Source organism: Polyodon spathula, chromosome 25 (genome assembly GCF_017654505.1).
Source record: "Polyodon spathula isolate WHYD16114869_AA chromosome 25, ASM1765450v1, whole genome shotgun sequence".
Taxonomy (NCBI): Eukaryota; Metazoa; Chordata; class Actinopteri; order Acipenseriformes; family Polyodontidae; genus Polyodon; species Polyodon spathula.
Genome location: NC_054558.1, coordinates 13441445 through 13466740, shown reverse-complemented (window position 1 = coordinate 13466740; position 25296 = coordinate 13441445). Strand labels below are relative to the sequence as shown.

The window sequence follows — 25296 nt, the reverse complement described above, 5'->3', positions numbered from 1 at the left end:
AAAAAACAAAACCAGTATGAACCGTGTTTTATTATATTGTTCTCATTAATTATATCATATAGCCGAGAATGAATACTGGGACAATGCTGCGATTCTTAATCATCAATTATAGAAATAATATAGTATTACCATATTTCAAAGATGAAAATAAATGATAAACCAAATTACGCATTATAAGTGCACGTTAAGATAGTCATAATGCAACTACAACATAAATTCAAATTAGAATGTTGTCTCATAAATGTATAATCCACATATTGTTAACATGTTAAAATCATGTCTCAATCATAGAACATGGGCAATAGAAGATCGCAAACCCTTATGTATTGCAATATGGGATCATTGCCTGTTTTATGTGACACGCATAGGGTAACTAAAATTGTAGTTTAAAATGCAGAAGATGTACATTTAAACCAACATTCACTAACTCCAACATAATCTATAGCACCAAACCGCTATCAATGCCTGCTGTTTACAAAAGCTGTTTGCCTTTTGTAAACACTGCTCATAAGAAGTAGGCTCTTGTGCCTTTAAGAAGGAGGTTTGTTTAAGAACCAGAGTGACAGGTTTATAAGTACGTCTATGTCACTCATCTGGTCAGCTAGACAACTGTAGCCTATGGACCGGTAGCATATTTCTCTGAAAGCCGGGTAAGACACGAAACGCATGTAGCTGCTGATTATAAATATGCTTTCTGTCATCGGGCCTTTACATTAAATTAGACCATCGTTATAAAGTAGCTGGTATGTGAGCGTTCTCGTCGCTGCAGTATAACTATTTGGATTGCGGTTAGGGTTAGGGTTTGAGGTGCACAACAGTGATAAGGGGTTACAGCATTCGACCCAAAGACATATGCACAACGTTTACTTTAAGCTAAGAATAAATACCATGCGATGCAGGTAATGTTTATATAGTTCAGCCTATGGCTATATCATTTAAGCGCAGAATAGTACAATATAACACAACTAATGCAGAAAACGGTGGTTTAGTCGACCTACTTTGTGTATTTTAACATTTAACATTCTCGTGGTTTATTTATTTATTTATTTATTTATTTTTTCCGTTTGTACCTATTTTAGAGAAGCCACTGAGAAACTATTCAGGTTTGAAAAAAGTGAAGTAAGACAAGACACGCATTGCACACGACTCTTGACATTTCTTTATTTTGCCAACGAATTTGTGTCACAGATGAATATGCGACGGGTAATGGACGCCAAGTAAATAGTGGTCGGGAAAGTATACCGTATGAAAGTAAACATGTCTGTGAAATCCTGGACTGCAGTGTTTTTGGTGCTCACGGTGTTACTGAGCGGCGTGTCTACCGTGCAAGACAGAGAGGAGGATTCGGTTACAACCTCCCGACAACAACACGCTGAGATTGGGCTGGATGGAAACATCACAGGCATGTGGACAGCAGGGGAATCACATAATTCAAGCACACATGAAGTAAGTGCCTTCGTTTTACTTACTACAGTACGCCTTAATGCGTTATGAAGACCAGAGTTAAACCCTTTAACACTTTAGAAATACATATCCTTTATTAAAATATACGTGTCGTCAGTTCCAACAACTTGTTTAGGGTCACCACACCCTTGCCCCGTTCAAATACTGTGTATGCAGATAACAGTTTGAGTACAAGCAAGAATAAGATCCTGATACGGAATCGGTCTCTGCAACTTGTTTTATGCTCAGCCACTGGATCCCCCTCCTTGTTGTATAATTGCACATACAGTTAGCGAAGGCACAAGCTGGTGTCAACAGTGCATTTGAAATATCTCAAGCACCTCACAGCAGCGTTGGTGTAAATGAATTGATTCTCCGGTTTGGGGAACATGGCTTTATCAGGGTCATTTGGGAGAGATTTTTGTAAGAGCTACAGGCCTCTGAAATAATCCCGCGGCCCCCAGTTTGGGAACCCCCTGCTGTAAGGATTCTTTGAGTGAAACTTTTCATGACGTCTCTTCACATTGTAAAGAGAGGTATTGACTATTGGAAGTATCTCTGTACACTTGAGTTGTTAAGCGAATAGCTTGAGAAACTGGAGACCAGCAATTAAAAGTACAAAAAAGAAAACAGGGACTGTGTTGATTTCTCTTCAGTAATTACTACGTGATTACTGGAAACCACCTGCCTATAAGGAAGAAGGGCAGGTTCACAAATTAGACAACCTCACAGTCAACATCTCAAAAGCATCCTAACAATACACATGGGGGCTCATTTTGTAGGTAGTTATCTAGTTTTAGAAAATAGGTATTTTATGGAATAAGTCACTGGTTTGACACCTACACAAAACTGAATGCAGTCACCTAAGTGCCATGTATCCAGGGATAGATTGTGATTATTTTCTTATTCTGGACACCATACACATGTTACTCTTTTCTCTAAGTTACAATGAAGGAGGACGATTGCTTCTGTTGTTGTGTATTGATGAGGGTCTTATATACAGTAAGTGCACATAGAAGTACATAAGACCTCAACCATCCACATATATTTTAATACCACCCCAATGTGGTTAATAAAGACGTTTTTTTGAAGTTTGTCTGGCACCATGGTCTTTTATAGTTGTTTCCCTTATCAAGAAAGGTGGACACATTATTTCTGTCTGAATTCCAGTACTTTAAATTGTCTGAAATCTATGTGCTCAGAAGAGGATCTGCAGTACAGCTGAGGACTTTCTGTAAAAAAACATTTTCCTTTTATTATTTCTGCTCATAATAAAAACACATAACACTATTCTTAGTCTGCACTGTTTGAGTATTGTATATTCTAACATATTGTATATTTGTGATTGAAATAGTCAGCAATCACACCTTAAATGGCACTAGTTCCAGTACTTGTCCTTTCCTTTCCTAATTAAGTCACTATATTTTTAGCATTTGTTCCTACACTGTCCCTCAACAGCTACTGTATATTGTGTGCCTCTAAAACATCACTACACAGGTTTGATAATGCATGCTTTACAACTTCATCTGCAAGTACTTCAGTGTAGCTATTCAGGGTAGAACCACTACTAATTTGAGAACATTCTTCAGTGTTCTAGAATGGGTGGTACTGATTTGATTAAAGTAAAGAGAGAACACTCTTCAGTTGGTATTATTAATGTGTGATGTCATTTATGAGCAATATCTTTTGATACAGTCGTCTAACATGAACAAATGTGAACATGGGCATTTTTGCCACCAAATGCATTTATTTTGTACAGTGGTGGTTCGAGTATTTGTGCCTACACACGTTTTTCAAAGATGTATGGACTTCGTGTCTGTTTACAACAAACACTAAACCATTTGTCTCCTGTGCTAAACTGATTGCTGAAATATGTTTTTCAGCATAATATTGACTGTTTTTGATATTGTTAATTCACATATCTTGAGGAATGAAGGTGAAAAAAAATTCTGAAAGCTTTTTATGAGTAACTCTGCAACCGACAACACTGTGAGGCTGTGTATCTGCGTGAAGTATGACATCAAGGTTTGAAAAGTAACGCTGATGATATTTGAGTTCTGCAGCCATTTTGTTTACAATTTAACAACTGAATGGTTCCCAAAGATGTAATGGATGCCTGTAAATGATTGATTTGTTATGCTTGATTTCATGATTCACGACCCTGTTCATGTCTATTTGTACAGTCACTGACCACTGAAATAGTGATATGGACCTCACTGTATTGCATTGTATGTAAATATGATTTTTTATTTGTTTTTTCAAATAGGTTTATCATAATTTTGTCTTATTTCTGAGTTTCTTAATTCACTTTGGTTTTGGAATGGGGTGGAAATTACAGGAAAGATGCAGATTAAACGACAATGTTACAAAACTGGATACAAACAACTTGTACTCTTCATTTTGGACTTAAAAGTTAAAAGCCTTCTGCCTTTCACAAAACAATGAGAGATTACACATTGCACATTGGTTCCTGTATTTGTTTTCTTTATATGAGACACAGCCTGTCTCCCATATTGCAGATTTTTCACCAAAAACAATTGGACTCGAGTGTACTGCTTGCATGGATTTGAGCTGAGCCATAGCAGGTAATAAATACAAATAAATGACAGTCTTGTAACTGTTATATTAATAAAAAAGGGCACAGTTTAACCTATATATATATATATATATATATATATATATATATATATATATATATATATATATATATATATATATATATATATATAGTGGTGGTGTTGTGTGTTTTTATTTACATTTTATTCCTGTTGATGGCTAGAGTCTTATTTGCGAGGGTATTAATGAACTCCTGATGGTCATCTCCATTGATTGTCACTGTTTGTGCCTAGTCCCTTGGAAGTGGTATTAAGCAGCATTAACTGCTTGAATGTAACCTAATCTGCATACTCATGAAATGTGCTGAATGAAAATGTGCATTAATTTACATACATTATAGAAAACTGTGTTTTTTTTTTTTTGTTTTGTTTTTTTAAACTGTCATGCCTTTAGACCTGCACACAAATGTCTTTGCATTGTGACTTCACAAAGTGACTCCATTGTCTTCACATTTAGGGAACTAGAATAGGGATACCATTTGTTTGTTTTTAGTGCAGCCCTCAACACAACATGGCACAGTTACAGTGTATAATCTTTCTTAAAACTGCATACGTGTCAAATTCAAACCAGCAACATCACCAAAGTGCTGATCTATGGAAGGTCATCCAGTCAAAATCATGTTATCTAGATACATTCCAATATGAGTTACTACACATTAATTTGAATTGATCGGAATACATGAAATAGCAGGCCTACGTGTTCCAGTCTTCTGTGTCTTGTATGTCTTCTAAATAAATGTCAATTGCCTACATATTTTCTACGTAGGAGTCTGGTCATTTTACAGTAGTACATAGTCATGCCAATGTGTTCGCTTGTGATGACTTTGTATTCATAACATTATTCCACGATTAGTATCACCTTCAGGAGAACATCTAGTCAGACAAAACAATCGCTCTTCTGTTAGATGTGTGGGCTATACGTTTAACAGAGGAGGAGGCTGACAGCTGTAAGTCATACGATTTGTTGTAAACACTAAAGGGTGTTCAGTAACACTAAGGACTATCGCACCTTGTTTCTGTAAGAGTATATATTATAGATAGGTGTGTGTTGATGTATTTAATACCTGCCAACAAATACTTCTTAAATGTAATTACTGGGAAAATATGAGTATCGGCACACCCCTAAGGAACAGATGCTCCCCCTATCCCATTTCATTTTGAACTCCACTCTGTTATAACTGCATCTGCTTCCTGCAGTGCCGCGATGTGTTGAAGCAGAAGCCGTCAAAGCAATGCTGGTTTATCAAGCACACCGAGGACTGTGAGTTCAGCGATGGCTACATCAACTACCTGCAGGTGGCGTTTTGCAGCTTCCCTCACAGTCTCTTCCCACTCGCTGTTACACTCTATGTGAGTATCCAGATGCTGGTTGCTCGCTTTTATTTGGTTAACTGCAGCCCTGAAAAGACACTTGGACAAATGTTTTAGAAGAAGAATTTGCCCATTTCTATTGTATTATAAACTGGTGTTACATTTACAGCAGACCTTTGCATATATTATAGTATTGAAATGATCAGGTGCCAGGAGTTGAATTAACTGATCACACTTGTCACACCTGTAGTTCTACTAATAGTCGTTACTCGTGGAACGATGAGAGGAACAATTTATTAAGCATCAAAGTGCTGGCTGCATTTCAGTGTCATATCTAAATTAAAGGTAGTTCTGTAACCCAGCACTGAGTGAGATGCGACTGTGAGATGCATTCGTGTTGCAACAAATGATAAAAAGGAAGTGCTTCCTCTAAAGCAGTTCTGTGAAATGCACAGCCTCTTTCTGTAATCCTGCACACTGTGTGTCGCTCGGATCATCAGCGTGCTGTGCATGCAGTAATGTTGTTTCTCTTCCTCTTTTGCAGGTTGTTTGGCTTCTGTACTTGTTCATGGTTTTGGGAATCGCTGCATCAGAATTGTAAGTAACTGAGGGACACACAATGTGCAGGGTTACAGAAAGAGGCTGTGCTCGGCAGAAAAGAAAAGCGCTTACTTTGTTAAAAGCTTTATTTTTAAGTGTCATAAAAAAATGTGTTGATCTGTTTTCAGTTCACTGCTTGTTTTTCTGTGAATGCAATTTATTTGGGGGATCGAGACAATCTTTTTCATGCACAGTCGATTGATTGTTTAATAGATTCCCAATCAAAATGTATTATTATAAATAAATTAGTAAAATAAATAAAAAGGTAAGAATTTTCACAGGAATACAGATCTGTGGGCTGGGCGTCCAATGAGATGTGAGTTGAAAGGGCAGCTGGGGGGGATTTAGTTTACATCCTCATTCTTTTTAACTTGAAAGTAGTGCGAACCAGGGCTCTAACATGTCTTACTTGGGGCTGCATATACCTGGCAAATGGGATGTAGTGGACAGTTACATTTGTCCTTATATCTGTAGAACTGAATAGAACCTGCTTATCAAAGTACACCAGTAAGAACCACCATACTGTTGGACGGATAGATATCTGTTGTATCCACTAGGGCAGTGGTTTTCAAACTTTTTAGGCCCCGTACCCCTTTCCAAAAAATCTAGTCTACTGCGTACCCCCATCTGAGATAGGATCATAATATACCTATGAAAACAGAAAATGTATTTTCTAATTACTAGACTTAAGTAGTTGTTGATGTTAACTGAATATATTGTAACGATCTCGGTTCCTGCAGGAGGGCGCATCGCACAGGGCGAGGCAGTCCACACACAGGCGGAGTGCGGGCCCGAACCCGGAACCTCTCGCTCTCCAGCATAGCGCCGACACCGCTGTACAAGAGAGCCAGCTCCTTTGCAAGGAGCATATATCGGTCTTATGTCTTTGCACGTGATTAAGTCACCTACCAGCCATGCTGCTGCCTACCCCTGTGCACGCTACAATATATTTGTTAAATGCTTGCCTACCAATGTGATGGATGTGCCTGCTTTTTATCGCAGATTTCAGTAAAACTACACCCTGATTAGTAAATAGTGCAGCACCTAGACGGGTATGTTATTCTGTATTTTAAAATGAACAAATAGGACTTCAAGTTACAGCAAAAAATTGAGTGGGTCATTAAAATAAATAAACAGGACTCGATTTGCTGGCACAAAAGGCGCAGGGAAGGAGGAGGGGCTAGAGTTCAGCCAATTACTGTTCATGGAAAACTGCTGTTAAACTAATTTAAATAAAATGAAAACTAAAAATGCTATGTAAAATTATTTCAAAATCCAGACCAAAAAGTGGCAAAACGAGTCCCAAAACGGGTTATGCTTTTGAAAACAAAACTAGAGTTCTAATTTAAAACAAAATCAGAAAGCAATTCTCAAGAAGTAGCTAGAAAACAGACAGGGCATTTTGCATAAAAAAATATTTAAAATATGCAAATACAGGCATCTTTTTAAAAAAAAATCTGGTTGCATGCGGTACTGTGTGAATATTGAATAACACATTGAATGTGTGTTTTTTTTATTATTATTTATTTAACTTGAATGTTCTGGTTTAACACTTGAGCTGCACATTTAAAATGCTATGTGTGTCTTGTGCAGTTTCGAATCCAGCCAGAATAAGCACATTGTTTTGAAGAGAATATTTCCAAAAACTAAATTTGATTAAAGTAGAAAGGTGACATTTATATCATGCAGTCAAAAATGACTTGGCAAAATGCTTATATGTTAGTGTTTAGTGCAGTTGTCTGTTCATGTTAATCAGCTGCCAGACAGCTTGTTGATGGGCACTCACTATATGATATGAACACACTCAATAGGTCTGGAGCAGGGAATCCAATTTCAGACACTTCCCAATCCAGGAGTTAGGGATTGATTATTATTTATTTATTTATTTATTTATTATTATTATTAATATTTATTTATTTTTTTTAAATCTGCGGTTTCATTTTTGTAATAATAATAATACTGTGCTTTTGCTTTTATTAGCCTAATAAATAGCGCCGTACATGCGCAGGCTAATGCAGTTACTCGACAAAAGAGTTCTTCAACGAATTAGTCAAAAAACACAAAGCATTGCAAGTAAAGAAAACACAGTCGTGTACGCTCCAGCTCCAGCGCAGTCATTTCACTGTCTCAACAGGGTGGCACAGCTGCCTGCTAAACTCAATAATACTGTTATTTAAAAACAAAAACTTAGATAAAACACACAGAACTGATTAAACTAAACTACAAACACTGAACATTTAAACTCCAGAAAGCAAACGTACCTAGTAAATACTACACATTTTTAAAAGAAGCAACATCATACAATTATTATTATTTTTTTCTTTTTAGCCTACAGACTGCAGAACCACCACCCTGCTATTGAAATATGTAGTTTAGCCAAGTGTGCGCTCAACGCTCACTCACTGTCAGCAGCCAGTTGGGTGTTTATAGTCAACCACGCCCAACAGAAAGGAAACGCACACCAGTATGGCTTGTGGTTTTATTTGAAAGGAGATTCAACATTGTGAATTCGATTGCTATGTCGCAAAGTACTACAATGTGGTAAATAAATAAATATCTCTTGTCCGCCATTACAGGATTTTTCTCGTGTACCCCCTGAGAAGTACTTGAGTACCCCTCAGGCTCGTGGGTGTGCTCTGGTTTTCCAGTGACATGTCTGGGAGGCAGGCTCGTGGGTGTGCTCTGATTTTCCAGTGACATCTCTGGGAGGCAGGCTCGTGGGTGTGCTCTGGTTTTCCAGAGACATGTCTGTGAGCTCTGTAGAGCCACAACGGTGCCAGGATGCGGGGGATGAAATAGAAACTGATACCAATTGAATGTAAACCAGATGAAGAGTACTTTAGTTAAGGTAGCTGTAATATGTGAAGGTGGAATTACCAGCCGTTTCTTAGAGTTCATTTCAGTAACATTCTCAAGTCCATTATTGAACTGCTAACTGCATCAGAAGTGGTTAGGCAGCAGAAATGTGTGGCTCTACACATATAATGATCCTGAAAAATGCAAACAACAAAGTAGTTATTGTAATGGGATGCAGTGGTAAAGTTGGTCAGGGAATGAAGTACTTACCACTCCTTAGCTGTCCTCTCTGCAGTGAGGAATGTAATTCTTGTCTGTTTTGTTTTTGTTTAGCTTCTGTCCAAACCTGGCTGCTATCTCCACCAGCCTCAAGCTGACCCACAATGTGGCTGTATCCTTCGATGGGTCTGTGAAGGTTTGAGGAGGTTTCCTCACCAACCCTAAACACAAATTATTAATTTCCTGTATTGAACAACTGAAACTAATTTACAAATTTAGTCTAAATCTGCATGTTTGATCTGCATAAATGATTGGATTTTATTCAGTTGAATGCAGTGTATGATCTAAAATGATTGAAATTGCTGATTTTGTAGAAGTAAGAATTAGAAACGAAAGTGTCCCTGAGTCGTGCAGTCAGGGGAGCGCAAGTTCATGTCCTCGTCCGTCTCGCTGAGGATTCTGGAGGGAGCATCACATTGTCTCTTGTGCTGCTGTGGGTTAGTAGACAAAACCATCAGGGACTGTTTCTCCTCATCGCGCTATTATGGAAAGTATCCGCCAGGCGCCTGATGGGGGGGGGGGGGGGGGGGGGGGATTATTGGATATTTACACATATACATATTTCATGTGTAATGAGTCAGTTAGCTATGAGCATACAGTACAAAAAGGCTGGGATAGTTTAGCTGTAGAAACAGTAAATATAAAAAGTACAATCCTAAACTGCATAGTATTACCTGTTTTATGGTTTGCATTGCATTTTTATCATGCAGTATTTTCATAGATTGTAGTTAATTTAAGGAATTGCTGTAAAAAAAATAATACAAACAAATATTAATATCACTTTTTAAATATTTAATCAAGTTTATTAGAAATACTTGTTTGAAAATGTTTTTTGTTTTTTTACAAAGGTATAAATGTTTGAAACTGGAAGTCATGCAGACAAACCGTTCATCTGTTGCCTTCCTTACTATATTGTAGAAGGCACTAGCCTAAAGGTGTGTACTTGAATTAGTTTTGTTTTAGTTTTACCTACAAATTCTGAGTGGATTATAAATGTGTAATCTAAATGTAGATTTACAGGCTTGCTATATAAGGATCTGCATACAACCATGCCTCATTTGATAAAAGTGTTGATATAAGGTTTGAGTGTTTTATAGAACAACAAAAATTTACACAGCAGCACTATTGAGATCTGTGATGTATTCAAGGACTATGCGGTCTCTTCCACAGGAGAGGCCCCCTGTGTGTGTGTGCATGCGTGTGTCTGTGTGCGTGCTTGTGTGTGTGTGTGTCGGTGTGTTTCCAGCTCCTGCTGTTTCCTTGACCTATTCCTCTCAGGGTGTGACGTTCCTGGCGTTTGGGAATGGGGCTCCAGATGTGTTTAGCGCAGTGGCAGCATTTGCAGACCCCCGGACCGCAGGGCTCGCCATCGGAGCACTCTTTGGTAAGACCTTCTGGTCATTCAGCCACTCAACCAGGACACTTTGTCTTCTGTGTTATCAGTCATTACACCTATCACAGAGAGGATACCTTTTCCTAACCTATGAACAGAAACAGCTCTTATTCAGCACACAGAGGGAGGCACTGGGTATTGCCTTTAAAATTCTGATTGGGCGTTTTTTAAGTTATGGTTAATAGAACACTGGTAGCAGAATTAAAAACTTGTTTTTTGTATCTCTTCCAACTAAAAGAAGAAATAAGCTTTAAACTATTCAAATGTTTATCAGGCTCCCACGTAGAGCAGCAGACAATTGTGTGAAATTGAATTGACTTCTGCTCATATTAATTAATAAAAGCAGGTGCTATACATGTTGATTATAACAAAGCTTGTGTGCTTTTCAAACTGAATCCCAGGTGCGGGCGTGTTTGTCACCACGGTGGTGGCCGGCAGTGTGGCGCTAGTAAAGCCCTTCACTGTTGCCTCCAGACCCTTCCTCCGCGATGTCATCTTTTACATGGTGGCTGTCTTCTGTACCTTCCTCATCCTCTACCTGCGGGAGATCAAGCTGGGCGAGGCGCTGGGTAAGAATGGGAGGAAATGGACCGCTGAGGTGCATTTGTAACAGATTTCCTGGAAAGCAAACTGAGAAATTTCTCTTGCTTAGAGTGTTACCAGATATTATGTTTTCAAATACATGACATGCACAACAGGTAATATTTATGAAATTATTTTGTTAACTACAGCCACTTTAAGCTAGCATGCTTTGTGTGTTCTGGAAACTCAGTAGGCAAAATCTAACGGCATGCTTCACTTTAACCTGTGACCTAAGATGGCCACCATATTGTGGTCCTGTGGCTTTTTGTTTTCCTCATGGTAAAGGCCTAACTCACTGAAATATCGTCTTCATAATCGTTTCACAGCTGTATTCTGTAATTCTCATTCAAAATCGCACCCTTTTGTGCAGCTGTTTTATAAAACTGCAGCTGCCAGAGTGTCAGAGGCCCATAATCTTAGAAGCCGTTCGTGTTGGTGACTTCATAAAGATGTTGGTCACCATGGCATTAACCTCTGACCTGATATGTTCCTGCAACATTCTCCATTTCTGTTTTATGAAGAGCATGATCTGTGTATTCACTGGGGGACAGGATATGAGGTCAGAGTGGTGGGACAGTTTTGGGCGGTGTTATGCTGTGTGATTGTTGGAAGTGGTCTAGTGTTCCTTGTTGTTCTAGGTTACCTTGGCCTGTATGCCCTGTATGTCATCACAGTCATCGTCAGCACAATCATATACAACCGACAGAAGAACCGGCTGCAGGGACCCATTGAAAGCAGCTACACTGAGCCAGGTACACAGAGCTTCAGCACAGAACAGTTATAAGCACACTGTCCTGAAACACAGCTCCCCCTCACAGCAGCTACACTGAGCCAGGTACACTGAGCTTCAACACAGAACAGTTATCGACACACAATCCTGAAACGAAGTTCAGAACTGCGACACATACATTCAAGATTATTTTTAAATTATATATTTAAAAAAAAAAAAAATTAAAGAACCTGATGGCTGCACAACCACTGCCCCTTCCCTGGCCATATTTAACTACATGTTATTACTATATTTATTGCTATTTTAACCCATTCATTTCTATAATTGATGTATTTAATTTAGTATGGCACCCCTTATGAAAAATATTATTCTGGAACCATTTAATATCATTGTTGATTGTTTACCCAATTAAGAGTGCTATCTGACTGCATTGCAAACCGGGACAAGGTTTGGAGGGACAAGGGGACAGGACAGCCCCAGTCAAACCAGAACCTCTGGTCTGCCTTCTTTAACCCTCTTTTTAAGGAGTTTTAGCCAAGGTTTCAAGTCTATTTTCATAATAGTAGGAGCATGATCACTGCCTCCCCTTTACTAATGCTAAATACATTCTCCGTGTTTAAATTTGGGATGTACAGATTTGAAGTACAACACTATAAATGTATTCATTTGTTTTTCCTGGATGCTAATCACTTCCTGTGCAATAGCACCAGTGGCGTACCGTGACTTTTCTTTAGCAAGGCATGCAATAGCTTTTTAGATGACAGATAAAAACATTTTCTTCTATCTCACACATAGCGATTAAATAAACCAATACAGGGTCATACTGAAGGTTGATTGGGATGGGATGATAGCCTGCAATAAATATGACAGTGACTAGATGACACTACAAAACGTTTCAAATGGGTTTTATTCTTTCTAAATGTTATTGGGAAAATGTTTTTTTTGTGTTTTAGTAATCCGATTTATATGTGAGAATCTTGAAGTGTGTGTGTATATATGACCAACTACAAAACATGTTTCTATCTCTTACTGGGATGATGGGTGTTAAAAAAGGGGGCAAGGTGGCACAGAAACACTTTCTAGCTACTCAGATCACTGTTTTCTGGGAAGATGGGCATTAGAAATGTTTTTATGAAATCCATCGTCCCAGTTCTAACAGATAGAAAGCAGTGATCTGAACAGCTAGATATCTTCCGGCCAGTCAGGAGGTCAGATGCTCATGGTGTCATGTTGCCTAGGCAACATGATGCAACTTGGAGCATTGCATGCTTGCCCAGCAATATAAGAAGAGTGGCAACGTGAACAGATTGCTTACATGCAGGCCTGTATACATGTCCTATTATAAAAAAATGTTGTAGAAAAAGATTGTCATTCCAGACATGCATTGCATACATAGACAGCATGCCACTGATAGGTGAAATGATGTGACATGACAGGCTGCTGCACCATTGGCGTGACCCTGCTACAACACAGGAAGTGATGCCTGACCAGGAAGCAGAAGCCACTTTCATTTCTGAAGTGTTGAATTTGAAATATCTACCTATTCTTCCTTTTAATGTGAAACACATTTTAGTGAGTGATGCATTATTTCTGGACTGGGTTCACTGGCTGTGTTACAAAGGGATTGATGATGTCAGGTCTCCACAGATGTGGCTGACCTCACTGGTAAAGTCAGCAACTGGAACATCTGTTGCTTATAAAGCATGTTCATGAGAGGAGATACCGGGAGGGAGTCTGTATTTCATTTTAAAGTGATTTGTGAAGATTTAATTGTGATGCTTGCTTTTCTGTTTGTAGAGTTGCCGTCTGATTCCGAAGACGCTACCCCAAGCATATTCAATGGAAGCATCCAGGACAATGGTACTGCTTACTCTGTTACATCAGCTTTCACACGATAGGCCACACTCTTCCAGTCAAGCTCTATTATGAGTGAGAATAAACCCTTTCACTGCCACATTGTTTTAATCCTTAGCTACACTATATCATATTGTATCTGATACAGACTGCTCTCTTTCATATACCAATTTTATTTCAATTGCAACATTGATTTAGCAACTTTGTACACATGACTGTACAGTGGAGTGTGAAAGTGGAAGCAGCTGTGAATGGGGTGTGTTTGTGGTGTGTGGGCTTGTCCTGTACATTGGATCTGCCTGGTTCCTGTTGTTTCAGAGAATGAGTACTCGCCCCTGCTCCCCTTCACTGAATCCACCTGCCAGATCTTCATCAACTCCATCAACCCCATAGACAGCAGAAAGTGGAGGAGGAAGCGCTGGTTCTGGAGAGCTGTCGAAGTGGTCAAGGTAGGACACACTCACACACATGCACACTCACTCTCTCACACACACAGACACACTTGTGCTCATGAAAGATGAGGCACAATGACTCTTACTACAGTGAGCTGTCATGAGTGCACTTCAGTCCTGACCGAACACCCCCTGCCCTGCCTGCCATTCAGCCCCGGGTCTCTCTCCAGCAGAGACTGACAGTTGTGCTGAATCATGCCATACTGCGTGGTAGTGAAGTGGCATACACTATCGTCCGCATTAACCTGAGCTACTGAGGAAGCCTGCTGGGAAAGTTTCAAAATAGAAAATAAAAATAACTCTTTCTATCAAATCTATTCACTCCAATATTATTACTGTTGCATTCCCAGTTTTATTTAACACAGTACAGTTACCACTGAATCAGTAAGTACAAATGTACTTCTGTCATGACGCACATGCATCAACATATGAAATTAACAGAATAAGTAAGAGAAAAGCACGAGGCAAACATATGTTAATGAACTATAATAATAAACTAACTAGCAAAACACCCCTACATACAGTAAAAATGCAGCAGAGGCTCTAACAGTAATTCTGAATACAGTAATCAATTTGAACACAGTGGTTATTAACACACCACCCCTACACATGTTAAATATACCAGCAGCTCTAGATTATTCTCGCAATGACAAGTCAGTTTCGAAAAGATTGAAATAAACTATTTGAAATTGAGTTTGATGATGATGAGTTATCAGGTTACAAAACAGTACTGTATCCGTGTTGAATGAGTTCACAATGAATCGCTCTCTGTTCCAAAATGGTGTTCTTTTAAGCAAAGTTCCTGATTCTTCAGGCGGAGCATTTACAATGGGGAAAATTCAGTTTCCCCACAAGGGTGTTCCCTAAGCCGAAGTGTTCTCTTAGGAGGTGTTCAGGTACACAGAGATTACTGTATTCTCTACCAGTTAAGCATTTAGATTTCAAACTGCACCTAGCTGGCCCATCACTTGTGCACTACCCCCTCCCTCCATTAGATGCCTATGGAACTGGTGTTGCTGCTCACTGTGCCCGTGGTGGACCCTGACAAGGACAACAACAACTGGAAGCGTCCGCTCAACTGCCTACACCTGCTGACAGGACCCCTCGTGTGTGTGCTCACCTTCAAATCAGGACAATGTCAGTCACCGCGCGCGCGTGTGTGTGTGTGTGTGTGTTTCTCTCTCTCTCTGTCTGTCTGTCTGTCTGTGTGTGTCTCTTTGTCTGCATGTGTGTGTGTGTGTGTCTCTCTCTGTCTGTCTGTGTGTGTGTGTCTCTGTCTTTTATTTATTTATTTATTTATTAATTAATTAGTTTTTTAAAAATAATTTAGTCATCTCCAATTTTATATCCTGGCTTTCTCCCCAATTTAGTGTGCCCAATTATTAACTGTAGCCTCGGCTCACCGCTCGCAACCCCCCTGCCGACTCGGGGAACGGAGGCTGGAGCACGCGTCCTCCGAAACGTGCTCCTGCCAATCCATCATTTTTCGTACTACGGTTCCACAGCGAGGCCACCAGACCTATAGCGCCGGAAGACAACACAGATCTGGCGGCTCCATTGCAGAACCGCAGACGCCCAATTGGCCACAGGGATTGTTGATGCATGGTGAGCAAGGGATTCCCCTGCTGACCTAGGCCCCCCCTACCCAGACAGCACTCTGCCAGTTGTGTGCCACCCCCTAGGAACTCCTGGTCACGGTCGGCTGTGACATAGCATGGACTCAAACCTTGATCCCCAGAGTATAGGGCACATCCTGCACTCCACGTGGAGTGCCTTTTCTGGATGCGCCACTCGGGAGCCCCCAGTGTGTCTCTGTCTGTCTCTGTGTATCTCTCTCTCTCTCTCTCTCTCTCTTTCTCTGTCTGTCTGTCTGTCTCGCTCTCACTCTGCATGTCTCTCTCGTTTTTGTCTTGTTTATTAAATTGTTATAATAATGCAGAGTTCTCATATAATTGCAGTCTTTCTCCTGCAAGTGTAATTGTGCTTCAGAACTCCTGTTGCTCCTTGCTGCCATGCAGTAGAGATCTAGTCCATTAGACCATGCACTGAACTCTGCACAGGAGCGCAAATGCCATCAGCAGCATAAACTGGGCTTGTATAGAGGAGGTAGTGATGTGTTTCCTCAGTTAACTAATGCAACTATAACCATGAGAATATGAAGCATGGAGCAGATGTTCATTCAATAAGAAACATGTGTTTGCTGGTAGAGGGCTTTTTAAAATTGATTTATTTAATTGTACTCCTGAATGTTGAAACTACCATTGGGGATAGGATTACTTCATTCAAAGTTTGCAGCAGATCTCAGTGAAGGGGTATGATTGGTGTTTCAATACTGTGATTGATGTAACACTGGATTCCGAATGGGTCCCTGGGTCCAGATTATCTCCCATGTCTGCCTCTCGTGTGAATGTGTGCAGGGTGGCTCTGAGTCCGTGCTCTCTCTTGCAGACGGGCTCCTGAATATTGAGGGCGAGTTCCCAGTGTGGGCCCTTGTCCTTCTCATCGGGGTCTTTCTATCGGCCATCTCCTTCCTCATCACCAGCAACCAGCAGCCCCCTAGACTGCACTGTGTAAGGATTCATCTCACTCTCTGAACTGGGATAAGAGCCCATGCGATTAGACGCCAGCACAGTTACAAACAGGCCGGTCCATAATGTAATATAGAGGCAGTGACAGAGGCTTAAACCCAGGCCCCTGGCTGTCTGTTGTGAGCAAATGTATTCAAAAGACATTTTAACGTTATTCTTTGAGTCTTCGTGCCTTTTTCGTGCTTGCAGTCGCTCTGAGCAGGTTAAGGCTAATTAGAGTTCTTCCAGTAGATTTGAAGTTGGCAGAAGTTTTCCTCCTACTAGTTACTACTAGTATTGTCTCTGAGTGTATTTCAGTTCTGTTAGTAGGAGGGGACATAAGGAGATAAGTTCCCAGGAGTTTCTTCAGAGCAGTAGGTTCAGCTGAAGCTATACTTGCTCTTTTACCGAGTTCAGTAATAACACAGAAGTACTGCATGCTTCTCCTTCATTAATGTAGAGAACTAACTGATCCCTCCGATAGTAACAGCATGAGTTATTGGACGGAAACAATGCTCTGTGTCTGTTTTACCATCACAAATACAAAGCCCTTCCTGTCCTATGCCCTTCTTGCAGGCGTTCTCGTTTCTGGGGTTCTTGGTCAGTGCCATGTGGATCAACACTGTGGCAACCGAGGTGGTCAACATCCTGCAGACCTTCGGGGTGGTGTTTGACCTGAGCAACACGGTCCTGGGACTGACCTTGCTGGCCTGGGGGAACAGCATTGGGGGTGAGGAGCCTGCTTACCAAATACCAAGTATCCTGCGACCCCTGAGTGCAGGAACAGCAAAGTTTTACAAATCGAACCCAAATACCCAATACCAAGTATCCTGCGACCCTGGAGTGGTAGCATTGTGTAAATCAGACATGCCATGGAATGGTACTCACTCTGTGTGTGCTGAGCGCAGGGTGATGAGGCCAGGACCCCTACTCTGTGTGTGCTGAGCGCAGGGCGGTGTGGCCAGGACCCCTCCTCTGTGTGTGCTGAGCGCAGGGCGGTGTGGCCAGCCCCCCTTCACTCTGTGTGTGTGCTGAGCTCAGGGCAGTGAGACCAGGCCCTCATTCTGTATGTGTGTGCTGAACACAGGGCAGTGAGGCCTCCTCACTCTGTGTGCTGAGTGCAGGGCATTGAGGCCAGGCCCTCACTCTGTGTGTGTGCTGAGCACAGGGCAGTGAGGTCAGGCCCTCATTCTGAGTGTGTGCTGAGCACATGGCAATGAGGCCAGGCCCTAATTCTGAGTGTGTGCTGAGCACAGGGCAGTGATGCCTCCTCACTCTGTGTGCTAAATGCAGGGCAGTGAGGCCTCCTCACTCTGTATGTGCTGAGCAAAGGGCAGTGAAGCTATGCCCTCATTCTGAGTGTATGCTGAGCACAGGGCAGTGAGGCCAGGCCCTCATTCTGAGTGTGTGCTGAGCGCAAGGCAGTGAGGCCAGGCCCTCATTCTTAGTGTGTGCTGAGCACAGGGAAGTGAGGCCATGGCCCTCAGTCTGAGTGTGTGCTGAGCACAGGGCAGTGAGGCCAGGCCCTCATTCTGAGTGTGTGCTGAGCACAGGGCAGTGAGGCCAGGCCCTCATTCTGAGTGTGTGCTGAGCGCAGGGCAGTGAGGTCAGGCCCTCATTCTGAGTGTGTGCTGAGTGCAGGGCAATGAGGCTAGGCCCTCATTCTGAGTGTGTGCTGAGCGCAGGGCAGTGAGGTCAGGCCCTCATTCTGTGTGTGTGCTGAGCGCAGGACAATGAGACCAGGCCCTCATTCCGTGTGTGTGCTGAGCGCAGGACAATGAGACCAGGCCCTCATTCCGTGTGTTTTGTTCTGCAGACTGCTTCTCTGACATCACCATGGCCCGTCAGGGGTACCCGCGCATGGCGATGGCTGCCTGCTTCGGAGGGATCATCTTCAGTATCCTTTCATGTGCAGCTGCTGCCCACGAGGAGATGCCGCGGGGGCTGGGCGAGAGTCAAATCCGTGATCTTTTAAAATAATAAAACTTGCCGTGTGCAAGGTCAATCAGTACTAGCCTCTAAACACAACATGCAAAGCGAACAGTCGCTATTTGAGAACATCGTAGTTTAAAAATATCCTATATGGTTTTACAGATCAGTGATTTAAACAGTAAGTAGCGGGGTGCACTAGAGCAGGCAGTTTAAAAGAGCTTTGTGGGGACGAGTAGCACTATAATTTTCGCAACTCTGCAACTTACTCTTCAACTTGGGAACCAAAAAAAACATCAATAAAATGTCCCTTACCACATATTTAATGAAACCAGTCGCACCACATATTTTAAATCATTGAAATGATTGAAATGAATGAAGAGCGTACCATTTTAGTTAAAAACATTGTTATATTTGAATTTTGTGGAGCTTTGAGTATTTATTTGGGGGGATTTGTAGCTATTGAGCTTTGTGGTGACATCATGGAAGTAGCTTCTGTAGATGCAGAAAGTTGAGTAACATTTTAGCTAGTTTTGAGTTCTGTAAATCTGAAAAATATACTACACTAACCATCAACTGGCTTATTTTGAATTTCTTAAATGTTTTAACTTTTAACTTCCCTAAAACAAACCAGGGGATGAAATCCACAGTTCAAGAATCCTGTATAGGCATCCAGTAAAGGCAAAATCCAGTAAAGGCTCTCTGCGTGAAGTGCAGAATGCGCCCTATAGCCTGGAGATCGCAGGTCTGAATCCAGGCTATGTGATTTGCCGACCGGGAGTTCCCAGGGCGCGGTGCACAATTGTCCAAGTGCTGCCCGGGTAGGGAGGGCTCAGGTCGGCAGGGTAATCCTCGGTTTACCGCTCACTAACGGCTCCTGTGGTCGACGTGGCACCTGCGGGTCTGTTTCAGGGGTCAGTCCTGTCTGGAGCCTGTTTCAGGGGTCAGCCCTGTGTAGAGCCTGTTCAGATTCTCTTAACCCTGTTTCAGACATGCTCTTCGGGGTGGGGCTGGGCTGCCTGCTCCAGATGTTTAACGGACAGAATGTCGTCAAGGTAGAGCTTCCTAAATATTTTCTTCTTTTAAGCCTTTCATTGTTCTTGGATTATGTGCAACACACAGTTCTGTCAGCAAGGTGGAGCAACTTTCTAATGCTGAAAGCAGCTACTTCATTGGCTTAGTTTCCATGCAGTTTAGAAACTCTAGATTCTCTCTCCATTGTCATGATACTGTGACGTAGCACACGCATCATACATGTTCCTCACGCTGTGCGGCCAAAACACAGTACGGCGTAAAAGGGTGGGTAAATCACACTAAAAAGCAGCGCAAATTGACTAAAAAATATGTTGTGTTTTTTTTCTGAAAGCCATGTCATATGTTCATGAGACTTCAAGTTTGTGACATCACCTTGCGCAACTTTCCAGTGTAACTAAAGACCATGCCGAGCAATTCATTATTAACAACCTGAGATCTTCTGGAAGTAGCCCTGGCAAGCTTTTGTGACCAAATAGAAAAAAAGAAAAAAAAAAAAATCAGCATACAGTACAAGGGGCTTAGAGACCTCTTCATTCAGTATTTTTGTTTTATATGACACCATTTATTCAGCATTTCAAATTGTTGCCATTTGCAGGTGACTCCTAAAATGATAGTGCTTTACAGTTTACTATTTAGAAAAAATACTGACGCTATTACAAACTAAACAAAACATGCAGCCCTTTGCAATACATCAATAAACAAACAAAGCCGTTTGTAAAGCATAGAAAGATTATATATAGTGTGCGTGTGTGTGTAACTTCTTTTGGCCTTTACACTTTTTTGTTATTTTCATGTTTGGCAAACTCATAGCTGATTTGCTTTAAGTTTAGAATGTTCTGTTCCCAAGCGGTAAGAGAAGATGCAATTAATGTTACACCAGCCTTAAGTAGCATCTATCATGGGTACCGACCAAGAACAAAAACAGTGTCGCTGGGAATTAGTGCCAGTGGTCATCTGTGGGCTACTGACCTCTGCACCACGCTTGAGCAACCGTGTATAGAGCTGAAGTAACATCTCTTAAACCTAATTCATAGGGAAAGATTTTGTTCAAAAGAATGAAAACACAGAAAAAAAATATCCACACCCTTGCACTGTCCCTGTGGAATTCACACAGTAAAGAATATATCCACACCCTTGCACTGTCCCTGTGGAATTCACACAGTAAAGAATATAACCGCACCCTTGCACTGTCCCTGTGGAATTAAGATTCTAGTAGCAGTAGATTTAGATCTGGGTGAGTAGGGTAGTCTATACTTTTACTAGCACTATTTTGAAAGTGTACTCAACATTTTGGATACTTTTGATATTGTTAACCTAAAGTGCTGGATTTTAATTCAGTTTGTAAAATACCATGAGTATCAGAAAACCTACCCTTCTGTTGGAAACCTTGTGTACATTACATATGTACATATATCGTATATATTCAGTATAGTGGCAGCTGGTGGCCAAAACGTTCACACCTCAGATGCAGGTGAGGGTGTGGGGTCCAGGGGGCAGCCTCAGTGGTAGAAGCACTGTCCAGTGAATCTGTTTCTTTTTGGAAGCGATACAAAAGGTTTGCTCTGCAGTGTCTTCTCGTGGCAAATTTTTCGATTTACTTAGTCAGGAATGTCAGCCGTCATGTCTTTTTCAGTTGATAACATGACTAAAGCATTTAATCATTTGGTTTTCATACATTAAAAAATAATAGAAAAAGTGAGATGTTGAAATAAGACAAATATATTAAACATACCGAAAGCACTCCTGAATTTAAATGTGAATTTATTTAAATTTAAGTTGTCTCTGAATCTAAATCAATCCCAAGTTCAAAGACCAAGCGCAAGAAAGACCTTAAATGGAAGTCACAATTAAGGCCAAAAAAAAAAAACAATCCACTAATTAACAATGAAGTACATTTATTTATTTATTTATTTATTTTCAGGAACCAGCAGATCATTTACATAGACCTAACAAAAGACTGATCAGCTGCAAACAGTAAAAAAAAAAATAGTAATTTAAAAACACCTAGAAAATTTTTTTTTCTTATATATATATAAGAAAAATTGCCAAACATATCTAGCTATTACTGAACTTAAGTTAAGGCACTGCTGAACAGAGGGCGCAAAATAAAGGCAGATTAAAACTGAAAAGAACAAAGTTGAACAAGTAAGAGCATTCATAAACATTCATTTAATTCAGTTAGACAAAGATGATTACACTTGTGAATTTTATTGGTATAGTTAAACAGCGTAAAGGTTTTCTGTCCCCCCCCCCCCCCCCCAAAAGTAACACACTATGCAAAACTGAGAAGAGATTAAGTCGCGCTGCTCATATTTATAGCCTGTTGTCTTGGTACATGCGCGCTGATCACCTGATCACTGTGCTCGCTAACTGGCTGCGCTCCATCCAGACATTTTTAAGCCAATCCTAGCCAGTCCTGGCTGATGGCTGGCTGCTACTGCACATGTGCAAGGCGGATTAGAGTGCTCTCATTTCTCAGTGAGCACAGCCCGGCTTTAGCCCATTAAACAGATGGGATGAACGGCATTGTTGATGTGCCAGGGTCACGTGAGAGAGGGAAATGAAGCACACACCACCCAGAAGGGAAGCACAATTCATTAATGAGAGAGACTGGGGGTTCGGCGAGCAAGGGAACTCTGTTAACCAGCCGTCCTTGATTCAGTCAAAAAATGTTTAGCAGATAATGCATGGATAGTGCATTATTATGGAATATTGTTTTGGGTTTTTTTGCTATTTGTGTAACGTTCTCTCCAGAGTTTGTTTTTGATTTTTTTTGCTGGCCAAATGAGGCAAGCTACCCTCCTCCTCCACTCTCCTTCTCTTCCACAGCTAGAACCGGATGGGCTTCTGGTCTGGATACTTGCGGGAGCGCTAGGCCTCAGCCTGGTACTTTCCTTCATTCTGGTTCCAGTGCAATGCTTCCACCTGGGCCGTAGCTACGGGATCTTCCTGCTCCTCTTCTACCTGGTCTTCCTGCTGGTGGCGCTGCTGACAGAGTTTAAAGTGATTGAGCTGAGGGGCAGCCCCTGACACCCTGCACCCCTCTCCCACTCAGAACCCACAGCCAGACCCTTCTCTCCAGCAGGGGTGTGGTGATTCACAAAGAGCAGGTATCTGGTCAGACAGACCCACGCACAAATCACACGCTCTTATTCTGAAATTTTATGTATTTATTTCTTCTGTCACTACGACAACTGATTACAACAGAAATAACCGACTCTACAGCAAACTGAGATCCACTCGGGATCCAGGCTGCGTGTTTCCACACACTGTCCAAGTGTTAAAATAAACTAGGCCTGAATGATTCAACTGTGTGTTCTGAGGAATTGTCACGCTTAATTTCTCTTTTAATTTAGCTTATGTTTTAAATGCATCATGTGACTGGACTGCTCTCATAGAATATGAAAACCACTGGCAGGGTCCTACTGCTGAAGGTGTCATTCCATCAGCAGACTCATGACTGCCTGGTTTACACTGTGAAGGGGAGGAGAATCCTCATGGTTTACACTGTGAAGGGGAGGAGAAGCCTCATGATTTACACTGTAGAGGAGAATCCTCATGTTTTGTGTGCTATTGTATAAACCTATGCATAGATACTGGATTACAGCTGTGAAGTTATGTTTGTAGGTTCCAGTACACAAACTGCCAGCCTCACATGAACATACAGGGTCTTTACTGAGTTGTGCCTGTGTGTTTCTTAAGGTCTTTTCTGTGGCTGGCTACTGCTGTATGGTCCTTCACACAGAGAGTAACAGAACATTAGATATTTTTCAGGTTTGCTGTGTTTAACAGCAGGGCTTCTGAAATCAGGATTAGTATTCTTGAATTTTAAAGTCATGCAAAGAAAGTCTGGAATCGAAACTGGTGTTCAGTTGAAATATGCAGCGGCTGTCATTTTAACAGCTTTAAAGAAGTACCAAAGAACAAAAAACATGACTCTATATATTTTGTTTAACCTCTTGTATACTATCGTATCAGAAATGTCATAGTGTACTAGAATACAGAACTGAATGTACTGTACACAGAGTATAGTAACGTATATGAAATCTCTTAGTTTTGTAAGCGTTCCGTGCCACCCTGAAGATTGCGATCGACTGTGTACAGTGTAGTGGCTGCCCGCTGCTGTTAACATGTCCATTGTTCTTCTAAACCATCACATTGCCTGACTTGCCTCTGGTGTCAGTAAGGGGCACACTTTTTTGCAAATTCCTTCACAGTTTTGTTAGGTGTGCTCCAGGATCTCTTGGTTCGCCTTCCTTCACTCTGTCCCCAGTTTCATGACTGCCTGAAGAGTTGAGTGGTCCAAGACCTAGGCTTTTATACAGTCATCTGTCATACAGTAGATTAGTAGCACTTTAGATACTTAAGTGGTCAGTTTTTATATTAGCATTTATATTTTTAAACATTCCAATAGTGTAAGCTTACAATTACTGGATTTGTGTTGGGGAGCTTTGTATTCTATTTCAGCAAAGTCTGTCTTGTTTTTGGGATAGTGGTCATTTTATTTCCTTCACATACTTTGTTAATAACTAACTGCACAGGTGATTTATTATGAAAACTGGTTTGAGAATCTGCAGTCATATTGCTGGCCACAAGGGGGATCTATAGTGCACAATAAAAACAAGTTCATACTCTTCATCAAATGAAATGGTCTGTATGTATGTGTTTAAAATGTATACAATATGACATTTTTTTTTTCTTTTGATTGAATCAGGGTTTTATACTGTATATAGTGATGAGCCAAATACAATTTTAATTAGTATGATGTATTTATTTTATTGATACAGATTATATGATTTATAAACGGATTTGAATTAAAACTAGCTGTGGTTGTCTCTTATTGAATGCTTTCCTCTTTTCTCGAAAGCCCAGAAATTCAGCATAACACGATTGCTGAACTGTATTAAGCACAGAAGCTTGCAGTATAATGATTTTGCACAGGTTCTGAGTTTGCTTTTCAGTGTCCAAGGAACAGTACATGTAAAAGCCTGCAGTACGTGAAAGGTGATCAGAGTTCTGGAGAATTCACCAACTCTCCCCTCTTAGCTTCAGCTGACAATTAACAGTATGGCATTGAAGAGCCCAGTTTAGAATGTATTGAAAACGATCATAACTGATACGGCACCGCTATGTGCTGCTCTCTGACAGCTGGAATTCTTCATTGCTCAGCAGCCATTTATAGACACTTTCTACAAAAATCAGAGGCACTTGCTTATGCACCCCCCATGGTGTCGCTGTAGTCTGCTATGACAAAAAAAGACTTTGAAGCACAGAGGCTATAGATATGAGCAGGACTTCTAATGCATGCAAATAATGAGGGATGAAATGCATTTATTTTGCGACAAAGCAATGTCGCTGGCTACGACCTTGAAAACATTTAGTGATTCCTTTACTTTCTGTATCCTCTACCTAGCCACCTTGATATTATTTATAATATATATAATATCTAATTATTATATATATATATATATATATATATATATATATATATATATATATATATACACACTGATGCAAAGAACACATTTTTAAGACAATCACTGTATCATGTCATGTGTTTATCCACCATACAGATGGTTGTAATGCAGACAGATACTTGGTGAGATACTCTGGTGAGTGTTGTATAGTTATGGGTGACCGTTCCACTGTTGTAATTTCAGCCATGATGGGAAATGGCTGGCCATCTAGCATGTCACAGTAGTAGTGCATT

At 40.9% G+C, this 25296-nt stretch overlaps 1 protein-coding gene across 3 annotated transcripts; it reads left to right on the top strand.

Annotated features, from left to right (window-relative positions):
- Positions 1-569: 569 nt before the first annotated feature.
- LOC121300333 (mitochondrial sodium/calcium exchanger protein-like) lies at positions 570-23429 on the top strand. 3 transcript variants are annotated; one of them, XM_041228875.1, is made up of 16 exons: positions 570-650; positions 1283-1446; positions 5256-5408; positions 5914-5966; positions 9099-9156; positions 10323-10428; positions 10839-11006; positions 11658-11771; positions 13547-13609; positions 13922-14052; positions 15051-15192; positions 16504-16625; positions 17199-17352; positions 18439-18519; positions 19542-19606; positions 22416-23429. In XM_041228875.1, exons 2-16 carry the CDS (start codon positions 1405-1407, stop codon positions 22614-22616), a joined length of 1653 nt encoding a protein of 550 aa, XP_041084809.1. In that variant the 5' UTR covers positions 570-650; positions 1283-1404; the 3' UTR covers positions 22617-23429. The 3 variants fall into 3 exon arrangements, with proteins under 3 accessions (XP_041084809.1, XP_041084808.1, XP_041084810.1); XM_041228874.1 differs by having other exon boundaries at positions 577-650; positions 1189-1446; XM_041228876.1 differs by lacking the exon at positions 570-650 and having other exon boundaries at positions 657-1446; positions 22420-22558.
- The last annotated feature ends 1867 nt before the right edge of the window (positions 23430-25296 follow it).